Source organism: Coregonus clupeaformis, chromosome 29, assembly GCF_020615455.1.
Source record: "Coregonus clupeaformis isolate EN_2021a chromosome 29, ASM2061545v1, whole genome shotgun sequence".
Taxonomy (NCBI): domain Eukaryota; kingdom Metazoa; phylum Chordata; class Actinopteri; order Salmoniformes; family Salmonidae; genus Coregonus; species Coregonus clupeaformis.
Genome location: NC_059220.1, coordinates 59,243,139 through 59,261,562, shown reverse-complemented (window position 1 = coordinate 59,261,562; position 18,424 = coordinate 59,243,139). Strand labels below are relative to the sequence as shown.

General features: G+C 47.9%; 1 protein-coding gene across 1 annotated transcript in view; it reads right to left on the bottom strand.

The window, feature by feature from the left end:
• Positions 1-1,198: 1,198 nt before the first annotated feature.
• Positions 1,199-18,424, bottom strand: part of LOC121576742 (zinc finger CCHC domain-containing protein 14) — a 63,450-nt gene continuing 46,224 nt past the window's right edge. The window contains exons 8-13 of the mRNA XM_041890140.2: positions 18,009-18,288; positions 17,444-17,532; positions 6,498-6,622; positions 3,716-3,871; positions 2,468-3,613; positions 1,199-1,371 (exon numbers count right to left, since the gene is read on the bottom strand). Of these exons, the coding sequence (XP_041746074.2) occupies positions 1,316-1,371; positions 2,468-3,613; positions 3,716-3,871; positions 6,498-6,622; positions 17,444-17,532; positions 18,009-18,288 (1,852 nt within the window). The 3' untranslated portion in view covers positions 1,199-1,315. The remainder of the gene's footprint in view (positions 1,372-2,467; positions 3,614-3,715; positions 3,872-6,497; positions 6,623-17,443; positions 17,533-18,008; positions 18,289-18,424) is intronic.

Below are 18,424 nucleotides of genomic sequence, written 5' to 3'. Positions count from 1 at the left end.
GCAAAACAACAAACCTATAATAACTTGTCCATCCTTGAGGACCACTGTCCTCATGTCACACTCACATCCAATGACCTGGGACCAGCCAGTCTCATAAAAGTGCTTTCATATGCCACACCATTGTGGCAACTTAAGGACACATTCACTGACACATTCATTATCAAATCTTTCTCAAAAAGGATCCTCTTACATCTCACCACCACATATTTTGGGCAGTGAATATAACAATTAGACTGCTCCAACTTCTAAACTTCTAAATGATTAAACAAGTTTGGAATAATTTCCAGGCAGTTCGGCACAAAACAATATCAATGGCACATCTTAAAATCTAAGCTAGTAATGCTGGCACCATGTTTTTCTTTTCATCATTAATACCTGCACTGTATAGGGCTAAGTACCCACAGTGAATGATTTGTAGAATAAAGCACTTATTTGTTTCACTTCCTCTTCCTCTGTTCTGTCTGGCAACACTAAGGGAAATTACAGATGTACTTCCTTGTTTACTTCCTGGTTTCCTCACAGACATGCATTGTTCCAGAGGAGGAGGATTTGGCAGACAGTCAGTCAATGTGCATTATTTGGCAGTCATCTTGTCTTTACATTCACACTTCATCATCCTCTCAGATATACATCCAACTGTCTTCTCCAGAGAAACTTAAAAGGCCATCTTGTCTAGAACAGTACATTAGTTGTTTTGAAAGGCTTGGGTCTGGCTACAGAACTGAGGGACACTGAGGTGTGACCTGAGTAGTGTGAGGAGTATTGGGTCATATTTTCAACATCTTTCCTTTGACCAAAATCCTCTGTTATAGATAGACTGGGACTAATAGCACCCTCCAAATTGACTCTGTAATTTCACTTTCTTCATGGTCTCAACCAAGAATCTAAGTTGAGTTGAGTGGCCACCATTCACCAGCCCATCATCAAAATTTTGACTGGTGTTGTATGCACTCACTAACTGTAAGTCGCTCTGGATAAGAGCGTCTGCTAAATGACTAAAATGTCAAATGTGTTCAAAGAGTAATGTAAATGAAAGGAGCTCCTTCAATCTTTTTTATTTTATTTTATTTTACCTTTATTTAACTAGGCAAGTCAGTTAAAAACAAATTATTATTTACAATGACGGCCTACACCGGCCAAACCCGGACGACGCTGGGCCAATTGTGCGTCGCCCTATGGGACTCCCAATCACGCCCGGTTGTGATTCAGCCTGGAATCGAACCAGGGGGTCTGTAGTGATGCCTCAAGCACTGAGATGCAGTGCCTTAGACATAAGGTGCTGATGTGTGCAGGGGTAAGATCACAGGAGTTGTTCCTAGTCCTCTGAGTCCTGGCTGTCTGATTTAGGAGCATACTTCAGCCGAAATGTGCCTGAAAAAAAAAAGAGGTTTCTGTAGATATAAAAGATATAAACTACCGTTCAAAAGTTTGGGGTCACTTAGAAATGTCCTTGTTTTCGAAAGAAAAGCAATTTTTTTGTCCTTTAAAATAACATCAAATTGATCAGAAATACAGTGTAGACATTGTTAATGTTGTAAATGGCTATTGTAGCTGGAAACGGCTGATTTTTTATGGAATATCTACATAGGCGTACAGAGGCCCATTATCAGCAACCATCAGTCCTGTGTTCCAATGGCATGTTGTGTTTGCTAATCCAAGTTGATCATTAGAAAACCTTTTTGCAATTATGTTAGCACAGCTGAAAACTGTTGTACTGATTAAAGAAGCAATAAAACTGGCCTTCTTGAGACAAGTTGAGTATCTGGAGCATCAGCAATTGTGGGTTTGATTACAGGCTCAAAATGGCCAGAAACAAATAACTTTCTTCTGAAACTCATCAGTCTATTCTTGTTCTGAGAAATGAAGGCTATTCCATGCGAGAAATTGCCAAGAAACAGAAGATCTCGTACAACGCTGTGTCCTACTCCCTTCACAGAACAGCGCAAACTGGCTCTAACCAGAATAGAAAGAGGAGTGGGAGGCCCCGGTGCACAACTGAGCAAGAGGACAAATACATTAGAGTGTCTAGTTTGAGAAACAGATGCCTCACAGGTCCTCAACTGGCAGCTTCATTAAATAGTACCCGCAAAACACCAGTCTCAACGTCAACAGTGAAGAGGCGACTCCGGGATGCTGACCTTCTTGGCAGAGTTGCTAGACACTCTAATGTATTTGTCCTCTTGCTCAGTTGTGCACCGGGGCCTCCCACTCCTCTTTCTATTCTGGTTAGAGCCAGTTTCCATAAAAAATCAGCCGTTTCCAGCTACAATAGCCATTTACAACATGAACAATGTCTACACTGTATTTCTGATCAATTTGATGTTATTTTAATGGACAAAAAAATTGCTTTTCTTTCGAAAACAAGGACATTTCTAAGTGACCCCAAACTTTTGAACGGTAGTGTACGTATTTTCAATCATGGAATTACAATATCTCTTGGAGTAGCTGTAAGGTTTCTACTTTATACCTTGCTGAGCAGCGTCCATGGGTGGCTGCTTGCATTCCTGTGCCCGATGGCCGGTGACCCCACAGTTGTAGCAGGACAGGCTCCCTGGCTTCTTGTGCCCTCCGTTCCCCACCAACCCATGAGGCTGGTACACGTTGGCCCCGGCCCCCAGAAAGCCCTGCATGGGGGGCAGAACCAGCCCCTGCTGCCCCTGGGTGTCGTGGCTGTGAGACATGCTGCTGTTGTAGAGGGGCGGTGCCACCAGGGGGAAGGGGAATGCAGTACTGCTCCCAGCCAGCAGGGGACTGAGGTGAAGCAGGGGCCCCAGAGTGAACACTGACGTCCCTGAGAAGGGGTGCTGGAAGTACCCTGCGTAGCTGGTTGGGAGGGCCCCGTAGGAGCCACAGTTCCCACTGCAGCCACAGGAGCTGCACACGCACACAGAGGGGCTTGGGGTGGAGCCAGAGGCGACGGCGTAGCCGCTGTTCTCTGTGGAAGTGGGACTGGAGCTTGGCAGGACAGCAGCGCTACTGTTGACACAATAGGTATTGCCTGGCACCGCTGCCATGGGAACGCTGCTCACGGTTCCCATGGGAATGCCACTCACAGACGGGAAGGCTGACTTGGAGGAGGGAGATAATGAGGAAGAGGAGGCGGAGGAAGAGGGGTAAGGGTAGTGTCCAGCACGGGGTAAGGAGGGGGACACCTGTAGGTGTGAGACATGGTGCAGGGTGTTGGAGGTGGTGGTGAGGGTGGTGCTGGTCTCTACCATCAGGCCTGGAAGGGAGCGCAGCATGGTGACCCCAGAGGGCCCCCAGGGCCCAGCAGAATCCTGGTGAAGGGGAGGGAACCCCACACTGTCCACACTCAGGCCAGGGAACAGGCTTTCCAGCCGCACCCCAACAGCCACGCCTGAACCCAGGGGTTTCACCCGCTCGTCAGGGCAGAGGGGAGGGGGCCGGGGCTTATGGGGGGAACCCAGGATGCGTCTTGGTGACAGTAGGGGCAAGGAGAGTGGAGGAAGGCCCATGTGGGAGGGGCAGGGAGTAGGATCATTCTGCACAGGAAGAACCTGAGCAGTGGGCCGACTTGGACCTGTTGTAACCGTGGGGTTCAGGAGAACACATGTCCTGTCCTTCTCTCCGAGGTCTAGTCCTGACTCCATACCTGGATGGGAGACAGAACAAACTGTTATCAGAGATAAACTGTTATCAGTGATATACCCTGCTTTTAAATTAGCATGACTGCTGAGAGAGAAAGGGGACTCACGTCTGCGTGGCTCCTTGGCCCTGTCGACGGCCCCTTCCCGGGACAGAGACAGAGACAGAGGGGTAATGGGGCTGGAGGGGGAGCTGGAATAACCTGAGGAGGAGCTGCTGTCCCGGGGTGGAGGGTGCATGCCTGTCTCTACCTCCACACGCTGCTCTGAACACAGAAACACATGTACGCTAAATTAAGCTGAAGGTGTACAGCAGGGATCATCAACTAGATTCACCTGTGGGCCTATTTCTTCTTGAGCAGATGGTCAGGGGACTGGAACATAATTACAAATAATTTGTAGACTGCAAATTGACTGCAAGAAGCCCAAGCAGATATAATATTTGACTAAACCATAATAATTTCAAAACTTGCTTATATTTCTGTACGATCACTTTTTCTGCATTTTGTTACATTATAGCCTTATTCTAAAATTGATTAAATAAAACATGTTCCTCATCAACCTACACACAATACCCCATAATGACAAAGCAAAAACAGGTTTTTAGAAATGTTTGCAAATTTACTAAAAATAAAAAACAAAAATACCTTATTTACATAAGTATTCAAACCCTTTGCTATGAGACTCGAAATTGAGCTCAGGTGCATCCTGTTTCTATTGATCATCCTTGAGATGTTTCTACAACATGATTAGTGTCCGCCTGTGGTAAATTCAACTGATTGGACATGATTTGGAAAGGCACACACCTGTCTATATAAGGTCCCACAGTTGACAGTGCATGTCAGAGCAAAAACCAAGCCATGAGGTTGAAGGAATTGTCAGTAGAGCCCCGAAACAGGATTGTGTCGAGACTCACAACTGGGGAAGGGTACCAAAACATTTATGCAGTGTTGAAGGTCCCCAAGAACACAGTGGCCTCCATCATTCTTAAATGGAAGAAGTTTGGAACCACCAATACTCTTCCTAGAGGTGGCCGCCCGGCCAAACTGAGCAAGCGGGGGAGAAGGGCCTTGGTCAGGGAGGTGACCAAGAACCCGATAGTCACTCTGACAGAGCTGCAGAGTTCCTCTGTGGAGATGGGAGAACTTTCCAGAAGGACAACCATCTCTGCAGCACTCCACCAATCAGGCCTTTAGGGTAGAGTGGCCAGAAAGAAGCCACTCCTCAGTAAAAGGCACATGACAGCCCGCTTGGAGTTTGCCAAAAGGCACCAAAAGGACTCTCAGACAATGAGAAACAAGATTGATGGAACCAAGATGGAACACTTTAGCCTGAAGGCCAAGCGTCATGTCTGGAGGAAGCCTGGCACCATCCCTATGGTGAAGCGTGGTGGTGGCAGCATCATGCTGTGGGGATATTTTTCAGTGTCAGGGACTGGGAGACTAGTCAGGCTCGAGGGAAAGATGAACGAAGCAAAGTACAGAGAGATTCTTGATGAAAACCTGCTCCAGAGCGCTTAGGACCTCAGACTGGGGCGAAGGTTCACCTTCCAACAGGACAACAACCCTAAGCATACAGCCAAGACAACGCAGGCGTGGCTCGGGACACGTCACTGAATGTCCTTGAGTGGCCCAGCCAGAGCCCGATCGAACATCTCTGGAGAGACCTGAAAATAGCTGTGCAGCGACGATCCCCATCCAACCTGACAGAGCTTGAAAGGATCTGCAGAGAAGAATGGGAGAAACTCCCCAAATACAGGTGTGCCAAGCTTCTAGCATCATACCCAAGAAAACTCAAGGCTGTAATCGCTGCCAAAGGTGCTTCAACAAAGTACTGAGTAAAGGGTCTGAATACTTATGTAAACGTGATATTTGCAAACATTTCTAAAAACCTGTTTTTGCTTTGTCATTATGGGGTATTGTGTGTCGATTGATGAGGGGGAAAAAACTATGTAATCCATTTTAGAATAAGGCTGTAAATTAACAAAATGTGGAAAAAGTGAAGGGGTCTGAATACTTTCCGAATGCACTGTATATATCTCTATTATGCGTGGGAATACTTTGGAACAGATTTCCCAATAATAATAAAATATTTAAGAGTTTTTCTTTCTTCTTTTTACTTGGGGGTGGGGAAAATAAAATCAGTTGGGGAACCCTGGCGTACAGGTTACCTGCAGTATCACATTCTATAGATAACGTTGAGAAGGTGTACTTTGAAGGATTACCTTTCTAATAAACCTAAATGTAAGTCTTTGTGTACAGTTGATATGTTTATGGAGTACAGTACAGAACAGATGTATCAAGTGTCTAGTTTACTTGTATTGAAAGTATATAATGCAAGAGGAGTTACATACGAACCACATCAGCCACGTTGCATGCGCAAGCGTTGCAAAATACATTTACACATTTCACCCACACCGCTCGGGAGCGTGAATGAGCATCTGCGTAGTCAAGCACTAAAATAGAACTTTGTTCTATTAGAGACGTGACACACGCTGCAAGTCCCCTTCTTATTGGATATCAGGAAGATACAAACCCACATGAATGCTTGAAAGACAAATGAGGAGAGATTCATTAAAGATAACTTTTTATCTGTGGATTTATCATGGAAGTAAAGAAACACACAATTTCGTATGACTCCGGGGTCAAAATTCTACAAAGAACCATCTAAAAAAAGGGCCACATGCATGTCAGGTAAAATAACCCAATGTTAATCTCCCAGGACAAATGTCCATGAATGTTTCATGTGTGTTTCGACCTGCCCCGAAATTAATATAATTGATTCAAAGTTGATTTTGGCATTTTAACCTGCGTATCATGATCGCGTCTGGTGGGGATAGACAAAATCAACATGGGCACGATGCCGGTGTAGTCAGCATGTTAGAGGAGTTACCTGTGTTGTTATTGGAGTGGACTTGTGTCACTGGGCCAATGTGGCTGGATGGAGTAACCCTGGCAATGCCACTACAGGGCACAGGGAACTGGGACACCATATACCTCTTCTCCATCTTCTCCCTACTGACAACACAAACACACACAGTCAGTCATCACACAGATACACAACAGCATTACTGAGGGGAATATCATCACAGCCAATCAAAATTATTATTATGTACACAAGCAGGCGCCAGACAGCTACTGTATAAGGTGATGAAATAAGCTGGAGAAATCTTTGAGATGGTCTTTCACTAGCACTATTGAAACCCTAGAACCCTCAGATTCAACTCTGGACCTCGAAGCCAGTTCCACTGTGTTTTTTCATTGTTCCCCTTTAATCAGGGATTGATTTAGATCTGGGACACCAGGTGGGTGCAATTAATTATCAGGTAGAACAGAAAATCAGCAGGCTGTGGACCTCGTAGGGTAAGAGTTGAATACCCCATGCCCTAGAGGGTTCTCTAGTCTAGTCTAGTCAACATTTCACAAGCACACCAGGGTCTGACCTGCAGTAATATGTGTTTACCCCAGTCTTCACGTCACACTAATTGAACTATTCAGTACGATGAGGGAAAAAAAACTATTTAATCATTTTTAGAATAAGGCTGTAACATAACAAAATGTGGAACAAGGGAAGTGGTCTAAATACTTTCCGAATGCACTGTATACAATATCAACCTTGGGACATATTTCATATTTGGTTATATACATGGGATGATCAGGGAGAGAGAGGGAGATACTCGTGTGAGAAATAGTTATCTGAGATTAATATCTGGTGTCCCTGGTGCAATAGAGAATTGAAACAGAAAAACACTTTCGTTAGCAGTCCGTGTGTACTCTAAATAGAGTACACACGGATGAAGAAATTACATATGTGTTACAGGAGGGGGTCGCAGTTCCGGAGCGACCCACTAGGTGTCATCCTCTGACAACCTTAGGCACCTCCTCACTCACAGTCTGGACTAATTATTATCCTATTGGTGTCACCTGTGTCTACCTGTTCACCTGTGTATTTATGCAGTAGTAATCAGTGTCTGATCGCGAGATGTACAGTTGAAGTCAGAAGTTTACATACACCTTAGCCAAATACATTTAAACTCAGTTTTTCACAATTCCTGACATTTAATCCTAGTAAAAATTCCCTGTCTTAGGTAAATTAGGATCACCACTTTATTTTAAGAATGTGAATTGTCAGAATAATAGTAGAGAGAATGATATATTTCAGCTTTTATTTCTTTCATCACATTCCCAGTGGATCAGAAGTTTACACACAATTAGTATTTGGTAGCATTGCCTTTAAATTGTTTAACTTGGGTCAAACGTTTCGGGAAGCCTTCCACAAGCTTCCCACAAGCTTCACACAATAAGTTGGGTGAATTTTGGCGCATTCCTCCTGACAGAGCTGATGTAACTGAGTCAGGTTTGTAGGCCTCCTTGCTCGCACACGCTTTTTCAGTTCTGCCCACAAATTGTCTATAGGATTGAGGTCAGGGCTTTGTGATGGCCACTCCAATACCTTGACTTTGTTGTCCTTAAGCCATTTTGCCACAACTTTGGAAGCATGCTTGGGGTCATTGTCCATTTAGAAGACCCATTTGCGACCAAGCTTTAACTTCCTGACTGATGTCTTGAGATGTTGCTTCAATATATCCACATAATTTTCCTTCCTCATGATGCCATCTATTTTGTGAAGTGCACCAGTCCCCCCTGCAGCAAAGCACCCCCACAGCATGATGATGCCACCCCCGTGCTTCATGTTGGGATGGTGTTCTTCGGCTTGCAAGCACCCCTTTTTCCTCCAAACATAACGATGGTCATTATGGCCTAACAGTTCTATTTCTCCAAAAAGTACGATCTTTGCCCCTACGTGCAGTTGCAAACCATAGTCTGGCTTTTTTATGGCGGTTTTGGGGCAGTGGCTTCTTCCTTGCTGAGCGGCCTTTCAGGTTATGTCGATATAGGACTCGTTTTACTGTGGATATAGATACTTATGTACCTGTTTCCCTAGCATCTTCACAAGGTACTTTGCTGTTGTTCTGGGATTGATTTACACTTTTCGCACCAAAGTACGTTTATCTCTAGGAGACAGAACGCGGCTCCTTCCTGAGCGGTATGACGGCTATGTGGTCCCATGGTGTTTATACTTGCGTACTATTGTTTGTACAGATGAACGTGTTTGGAAATTGCTCCCAAGGCTGAACCAGACTTGCGGAGGTCTACCATTTTTTTCAGAGGTCTTGGCTGATTTCTTTTGATTTTCCCATGATGTCAAGCAAAGAGGCACTGAGTTTAAAGGTAGGCCTTGAAATACATCCACAGGTACACCTCCAATTGACTCAAATGATGTCAATTAGCCTATCAGAAGCTTCTAAAGCCATGACATCATTTTCTGGAATTTTCCAAGCTGTTTAAAGGCACAGTCAACTTAGTGTATGTAAACTTCCGACTTCCACTGTATGTACAGGTACTTGAGAAGTGTTCTCCCTGTTTCATTGTTGTTTTCAGTCGTAGTTAGTATTTCGTATGTTTGCTGTCAGCCTGTTTTTGGAGACCAATTTGCTCCTCCTTTATTTTATTGTGACAAGTCCGTTATTTTGTCTTTACTGGTTTTGGGACCACCAGTAAAGATCCTTGTTTCACCGTCTCTGCCTACTGCGTAATGTCTATCCTGAACCGCACCTGGGTCACACCAAAAAACCAACCCTTACAGAAAACAGAGCCAATATGTCCCCAGCGGAGGCAGCACAGTATCGTAGCGCATTGGCAACGCAGCACGACCGCAGCCTGCAGCAGATCACCGAGAATCTCCGCCAGCTGACGATCGCCGTGCAGAGCTGGGTGGACACCCAACCAGCCCCAGCAGCCGGCGGAGTGGAAGCCGCGGCAGCGGCGTCTCCAGTCTCGCCTGCAACATCACAGGAACCCCACCTACCACCTCCAGAGAGGTACAACGGACGTCCAGAGGGCTGCAGGGAATTCCTCACCCAGTGTTCCCTGGTATTCAGCCTACAACCCTCCTCCTTCCCGACGGAGCAGGGCCGGGTTCGACACCTCTCGGGTGGTGTCGGGGCACGAGGCCAGGAGGCGGCTCACGGCCTGTCGGCAGGGTGACCGTTCGGTGGCGAACTACTCCGTGGAGTTCCGGACCCGGGCTCGAGAGGCAGGATGGGAGGAGGCCGCCCTGGTCGTCCTTTACGCGCAGGTGCTATCGGAGGCATAGCAGTGTGGTCGTGTTCTTTGTTGTGTGTCTGTGTAAATAGCCTGTTTTTGTATTTTTTGTATTTTTCGTACATATTTCCCTATCACACTTTTCATCCTTCTACAAAATATACTTTCCTGCAACCCGCCTCACTCAATGTGGAACGGATTCTATTATTGACTTACCTTTTATCTAGAATCTCCAGTTGATACCAGCTAGCCAGCTAACTAGCTACTTGCTATTAGCCACCGTTAGCGGTTTTCACCCAGAACATCAGATTTTCTGTCGGAATAACTGAATCACTGGACATTAACACCGGATCGCAACTAGCTAGCCGCAACCGAATTGGATGTTGCTGTTTGGCTAATCACCACTGCCCCTGAAGCAAGCACCAGTTAGCCTTGAGCCAGGCACATATCCCGGCTATCAACCTCTCTGTCTACCGGACGGGAGTAGCCAGCTAACTAGCTACTTGCCATTAGCCACCGCTAGTGGTTCCTCACCATTGTCCGTGGCCTGCACTACCTACCAGCCAGCTCTAGCCTGGACTATTATCCGCCAGTCTGCACTGTCTGCACAGCGCATTATCGACCCAGAACATATCGGTTTTTCTGCCTGAATCACTGATTCACTGGACCTTTAACACTGGATCATCGTAGCTAGATAGCTGCAATCAAATGGACGTTGTTGTTGGCTAATCAGCCTCGAGCTAGCCGCGAGCCAGGCCCTTCTCCCGGCTATCTACCTCTCTGTCAACCGGACGGGACCTCCTAGTGTTGACACGGAGCCCCGCCGATCCAACATGACTGGTCTGCCGACGAAATCGTCTGATGTGATTACAAAAGGTTCCCCGTTACGACGTCGACCACAAAGATCCATCTGCTAGCCGCGGCCCGCTAGCACACGCTAGCCATGGTCTCTTGCTCGCTAGTGCTATAGCAGCCCCCGAACAACCTCCGAACTCTCCTATTGCTGTTCACCGGACCTTATGATAACTCAGCTATACAACTGATGCCTGCTAGACTGTTCCTTTATATGGTACTGCATCCTGTTTATGTTTAGCCTCAGCCCAAACTTTGTCGCCATTACCAGCTGTTGTCTTAGCTCTCGAATAACACCTGTGATTGCTTTATGCCTCTCTCCCATTTCAATATGCCTTGCTTATTGCTGTTTCGGTTATTTCTTATTGTACTATTTCACTGTAGATCCCCCAGCCCAGCTCAACTTGCCATAGATAGCTCCTTTGTGCCACCCCCCATACACGCGGAGACCGACTCAATCGGTGCCTCCAGTGATGCTATCTCTTTCATCATTACCCAACGCTTAGGTTTACCTCCACTGTACTCATATCCTTCCATATCCTTTTCTGTACATAATGCCCTGAATCTATTCTACAACGCCCGGAAACCTGCCCCTTTTTTTCTCTGTACCCAACGCACTAGAAGACCAGTACTTAAAGCCTTTAGCCGTATCCTTATTCTACTCCTCCTCTGTTCCTCTGGTGATGTAGAGGTTAACCCAGGCCCTGTAGCCCCCAGTATCACTCCTACTCCCCAGGCGTTATCATTTGTTGACTTCTGTAACCGTAAAAGCATTGGTTTCTTGCACGTTAACATCCGAAGCCTCCTCCCTAAGTTTGAGTTATTCACTGCGTTATGACACTCCGCCAACCCTGATGTCCTAGCAGTGTCTGAATCCTGGCTTAGGAAGGCCACCAAAAATGCAGAAATGTCCATCCCCAACTACAACATTTTCCATCTCGATAGAACTGCCAAAGGGGGTGGGGTTGCAATCTACTGTAGAGATAGCCTGCAGAGCTCTATCGTACTATCCAGGTCTGTGCCCAAACAGTTTGAGCTTCTACTTCTAAAAATCCACCTTTCCAGAAATAAGTCTCTCACTGTCGCTTGCTACAGACCCCCCTCAGCCCCGAGCTGTGCCCTGGACACCATATGTGAACTGATTGCCCCCCATCTATCCTCAGAGTTCGTACTGCTTGGTGACCTAAACTGGGATATGCTTAATACCCCGGCCAACCTACAATCTAAACTAGATGCCCTCAATCTCACACAAATTATCAATGAACCTACCAGGTACAACCCTAAATCTGTAAACATGGGCACCCTCATAGATATAATCCTGACAAATGTACCCTTGTTACGCACGCCTCTCGGAAGAAGGAACGCAACACCCTGCTACAACTCAACTCTCCGTGGTGCGAAAGAGGTATGGGACTGTAGATGTAAGTAAGGATGACAAAAGGCAGAGAATACCGTTAACAGGGAATTTATTCCTTCGCACGGTAAGTTTGGGGAAAAGGGGCTGGACGGAACCAAAGCAAAGAAAGTAAATATCAAAGCCCCCTCTCCTACCTTACCTGCCTACCCACTACTTACTTAACTAGCACCACCTGGTGCACTAACCAAAATACAAGGGATGGTCCGCCCAGGTCTTTCCTAGTGTGCATAGACAGTCAACTTCTCACGGGTAATGTATGCCCGCGGGCCTCTTGCCTAAGCACTCCCTAGGTGCCTTCCCCTTCCCCCTTGGGAACAAATGAAACAAAAATAGCACAAACTGGTTCACAACAAAACCTGAGAAAAAAACTAACTCAGGACATTAAAGAAACTCTGAGCCACAAACTAACACAAAACATTACAATTGGTTCTCAGAGCAACAACAACACAGTACATACCAAACTCTTAGCATACAACCAACATGCTGTAACTCTCAGCAATTCTGGTTCCCCTTTCCTGCCTTTTCTGAGCAACTGGGGCTTATATAGCTTCAGGAGGAGTTGGTAAATTGGAGACAGCTGCGTCCTGACGAGGTGCGGTGTCAGCTCTCCAATCATCAATGTTTTTCAAATCAATCAGCTGCTTGTTGGGGAATTTCAGGAACCCATTTCCTGAAATACCTACATGAAAATACACAAACCACAACCAAGAAACTGGGGAACGTAACAACCCTCTAATTACACCTCCGCTGTCTTCAACCAGGATCTCAGCGATCACTGCGTTATTGACTGCGCCCATAATGGGTCCGCGGTCAAACAACCACCCCTCATCACTGTCAAACGCTCCCTAAAACACTTTAGCGAGCAGGCCTTTCTAATAGACCTGGCCCGGGTATCCTGGATGGATATTGACCTCATTCCGTCAGTAGAGGATGCCTGGTTGTTCATTAAAAGTGCTTTCTTCTCAATCTTAAATAAGCATGCCCCGTTCAAAAAATTCAGAACTAAGAACAGATATAGCCCCTGGTTCTCCTCACACTTGACTGCCCTTGACCTGCACAAAAACATCCTGTGGCGTACTGCATTAGCATCGAACAGCCCCCGCGATATGCAACTTTTCAGGTAAGTCAGGAACCAATATACACAATCAGTTAGGAAAGCAAAGGCTAGCTTTTTCAAACAGAAATTTGCATCCTGTAGCACTAACTCCAAAAAGTTTTGGGACACTGTAAAGTCCATGGAAAATAAGAGCACCTCCTCCCAACTGCCCACTGCACTGAGGCTAGGAAACACTGTCACCACTGATAAATCTACAATAATCCAGAAGTTCAACAAGCATTTTGCTACGGCTGGCCATGCTTTCCACCTGGCTACCACTACCCCGGCCACCAGCTCTGCACCCTCCGCTGCAAAAAGCCCCATATACTACCCACCATTGTGACCTGTACGCTCTTGTTGGCTGGCCCTCACTACATATTCGTCGCCAAACCCACTGGCTCCAGGTCATCTATAAATCACTTCTAGGCAAATCCCCGTCTTACCTTAGCTCACTGGTCACCATAGCAACACCCACCCGTAGTCTGCGCTCCAGAAGGTATATCTCACTGGTCATCCCCAAAGCCAACACCTCCTTTGGCCGCCATTCCTTCCAGTTCTCTACTGCCAATGACTGGAACGATCTGCAAAAATCTCTGAAGCTGGAGACTCTTATCTCCCTCACTAACTTTAAGCGTCAGTGGTCAGAGCAGCTTACCGATCACTCCACCTGTACACAGCCATTCTGAAATTAGCCCACCCAACTACCTCATCCCCATATTGTTATTTATTTTGCTAATTTGCACCCCAGTATCTCTATTTGCACATCATCTTTTGCACATCTATCATTCCAGTGTTAATACGAAATTGTAACTATTTTGCACTATGGCCTATATATTGCCTTACCTCCATAACTTACTACATTCGCACACACTGTATATATATTTTCTGTTTGTATTTTTGACTTTATGTTTTGTTTACGGCCTTGTCGACCTCTCGGTGCGGGAGACAATCGGCGTCATGAGAAGGCGCACGAGAGAGGGATGACGCAAGGCGCGCTTGTCCAGGATGGAGAAGCAGAGACGTCTGTGCCAAGGACGTTGCCTGTACTGCGGCCAGACAGGTTACCACTGTGACTCATGCCCGGAGAAGCCGGGAAACAGGAGGGTTCGCTAATATCGGGAGGGGTGCTAGCCGGAACCGAAACCCCAACCCCAGAGACTCACTGACTTTTCTCCCCGTCAGGGTTCAGTAGGCCCGCACTGCGCATCGGGCGCATGCACTGGTGGATTCGGGGGCCCCGGGAAACCTGATTTACTTGGGGCTGGCCCAAGGGTGGAGCGTTCCGTTACTCTACCTCTCTGAGCCGGTTCCGGTCATGGGCCTGGACGGCCGGCCATTGGGGTCGGGCTTCATCTCCTGGCGCACTGTCCTCTGCGTGTCCTGGTGGCAGGGGGGCTATGGGAGGATATCCAGTTTTTCATTATGGATTCTCCGGAGTGTCCCCTTGTCCTCGGGCACCCCTGGCTGGTCGCCCACAAACCCCGGATAGACTGGCCCACGGGGCGGCTCATCCTGGAGGGAGGCTCCGCCTCCATCCTGTTCCGGTCTCCACCGACCACTCATCAGCCCAAACCACCATCCCAGACCACCTACCAGTTGTCACCTATTCCCCAGGTCCCGCACTCCGAACCGCCTACCGCCCTAGTGGCGGTTGCCACCGGGAGGACGGCGGCTACCGACTCCGTCACTGGCCCAGACCTGGCAGGCGTTCCCCGGGAGTATTGGGATCTGGGGGAGGTGTTTAGTAAGAGGCATGCCAAGGGCCTACCTCCTCACAGACCATACTACTGCGCTATCGATCTCCTGCCGGGCACCATGCCCACACGAGGGCGATTGTTTTCCTTGTTCCGGCCGGAGACGCTGGCCATGAGGGAGTATATCGACGAGGCATTCGTCGAGGGTCACATCCGTCCCTCTACCTCATCCGTGGGCGCAGGCTTCTTCTTCGTGGGGAAAAAGGACGGTGGGCAGCGGCCGTGCATTGATTACTGGGCGCTCAAAGACATCACGGTTAAGAACCACTACACACTCCCCCTGATGATGACGGCATTCGAGTCGTTGCAGGGAGCCCGGGTCTTCACCAAGCTGGACAAAATGCCTACAACCTGGTGAGGATTCGGGAGGGGGACAAGTGGAAGACGGCTTTTAACACACCAGTGGGCATTACGAGTACTAAGTCATGCCATTCGGTCTAGCCAACGCGACTGCGGTGTTCCAGGCGTTGGTCAATGACGTGCTCCGGGACCTCCTCGACTACAGCGTCTTCGTTTATTTGGATGACATCCTAATATTTTCAAAGGACATGAGTGAACACCAGCAGCACGTTCGGCAGGTCCTCCAACACCTTCTCCGTCACCAGCTCTACATCAAGGTGGAGAAGTGTGTGTTCCACACAGAGACAGTCTCCTTCCTGGGGTTCATCGTCACCCAGGGGGACCTACGGATGGACCCAGCCAAGGTCAGCGCGGTACTGGATTGGCCCCAGCCCTTCATCCCTCAAGCAACTGCAACGATTTTTAGGGTTAGCTAATTTTTATAGGCAATGTATTCGCAATTTTAGCTTCCTAGCCGCTCCCCTGACAGCCCTCACCCAGACGAGCGTGCGCCCCTTCGCCTGGAACCCAGAAGCGGGGAATGCATTTGATGCGCTTAAGCGGTGCTTTACATCGGCCCCGGTCCTAGGGCATCCTGATCCGTCCCAGCCGTTCATTGTGGAGGTGGATGCTTCAGACGTTGCGGTGGGAGCAATCCTGTCCCAGCGGTTCCTCATGGACGTTAAGACTCACCCCTGCGCCTTTTTCTCCCGTCGGCTGTCCCCATTGGAGCGGAATTACGACTTGGGGAACCATAAGCTGCTAGCGGTCAAGTTCGCCCTGGGGGAGTGGTCAAGCTCGCCCTGGGGCATTGGCTAGAGGGGGCCGTCCATCCATTCGTCGTATGGACTGACCATAAGAACTTAGCCTACATTCAGGGGGCCAAGAGGCTCAACTCGCGCCAGGCCATGTGGGTGTTGTTCTTCACCAGGTTCCGGTTCACGTTCTCATACCGTCCGGGATCAAAGAACACCAAGCCTGACGCGCTCTCCCGGCAGTTCGACCCCGTGGACCTGGTGGAGAGGGATGACCCCATTGTCCCCAACGCCCTGATTGCTGCCGCAGTTTCATGAGGAATCGATAGGCTAGTCAGAGCAGCGCTACAGCGGGAGCCCGATCTGGGCGGAGGTCCATCGGGGAGGATGTACGTACCCAAGGCTGCACGCTCGGGATTGCTTCAGTGGGCGCACGCGTCCGACCTCACCAGCCATCCGGGGAGCGCCAGGACGTTGGAGTTCCTGCGTAGGAGGTTCTGGTGGCCATCAGCTGAGGGGGATACGCACGCCTTCGTGGCGGCTTGCCTGGGGTGCGCGCGCATGAAGAGCTCACGTCAGCCCACGGCAGGGCTGTTCCGACCCCTGCCTATTCCCCCGTGGGAATCGAACCCACAACCCTGGCGTTGCAAACGCCATGCTCTATCAACTGAGCTACATCCCTGCCGGCCATTCCCTCCCCTACCCTGGACGACGCTGGGCCAATTGTGCGCCGCCCATGAGACTCCCGGTCGCGGCTGGCTGCGACAGAGCCTGGATTCGAACCAGGATCTCTAGTGGCACAGCTAGCACTGCGTTGCAGTGCCTTAGACCACTGCGCCACTCAGGAGGCACTTTGTTAATGTCCTTTGTTAATGTTTAATAAAATATACCATCAACAGACGCATATTTTACACATGCTACACAAATTATAAAGTATGACTATCTAAATAATAAAATGATTAAACATTAGTTGTAAATAGAAATGGTAGGTAATGTTGGCCTAATTCTGTGGATTTTGCCCCTTTCTATAACAATGACCTGATTTTATCTATCTATCTATCTATCTATCTATCTATCTATCTATCTATCTATCTATCTATCTATCTATCTATCTATCTATCTATCTATCTATCTATCTATCTATCTATCTATCTATCTATCTATCTATCTATCTATCTATCTACACTCTTAGAAAAAATGTTATTTGGCTGTCCCCATAGGAGAACCCATTTTGGTTCCAGGTAGAACTATTTTGGGTTCCATGTAGAACCCTCTGTGTAAAGGGATCTACCTGGAACCAAAAGGGTTCTACCTAGAACCAAAAAGGGTCCTTCAAAGGGTTCTCTTATTGGGACAGCTGAAGAACCCTTTTAGGTTCTAGATTGCACCTTTTTGTGTATCTATCTCATTACCCTCTGAACTACCTGTTTCTATACAGAGGTATGTTGGGATTGGCACGTCACTGTTTTTATTGAGCTGGGGGACAGAGGGCTTGATGAGGGGGTGGGGGTTCAGACTCACTTCTGCAGTTCCAGCTGTGTCTTCAGCTTTTTCTTGGCTCCCTGGGTGAGGTCATACCTGTTCAGATCCTCCTCTGTGAGTCCAAGGAACTGTGGGAAAGGAGAGCAGGTTGAAGAGCACAGCTAGGGGCTGATAGGGAGAATGAGACTGATAGGGAAAGACATCAGCTGTTGTTTGATCTATTCTAATGTCTTACTGTTGGGGCTTTCTAATATTAGACGCAGCCTTTGACATGTAGCCTTATTCTGAAATGGTATCATTGATATTGCACTTGTCCCACCGACTTGCTTCTAAATATCCTTTGCTGTTTTGATGTTGTTGTTTTTTAATATGTGATTTCATCTGTATTGTGATTGCTGCAAAATGAATTGCCTCTGAGGACATTAACGTTTTCTGAATCTGAGTCTGAACTCTTCCATGCATACACCCCATTTCCAAGCCAAAACAAAGACACCTTTCCTTATACCCTCATCTCTACAGCTCCATAGGTGTCTTAAATGCCACTCATCCACTGTAACCTAAACCCACCAATAAGAGACTCCCTCCTTCCCCAGAGCCCACCCACCTCCTCCATGGTCAGCTGCTTGAAGACTGGGTAGTACTTGTGCAGGCGGAGTTTCCTCAGCCAGTCCAGGATGCCATTCTGTTCTGGGCTGTTCATCTGTGGAGGGCCAGGGTTCTGGAGGTGCCCGGGAGGGGGCGCGTTGTCCCCCCCTGGCCCCTCCACCCTGCCGGGGGGAAGAATGGGCACGGTGCCCTGGGGGAGCAGCTGGGTTGGAGAGCAAGGCTGAATGGAGTTGTGAATGCTCATGACTGGCTGGATACTGGCCACACCACACACAGCCCTGAGACAAATTATGGAGAAAGGGAGGTGGGATGAAAGACGAGTGGGAATATGGAGGGAAAATAAGGAAAAGTTAATGACAGAAAACGGGACAGTGAAGAGACAAATATTGCAAAGGATGGAAAGATTGTAATTCA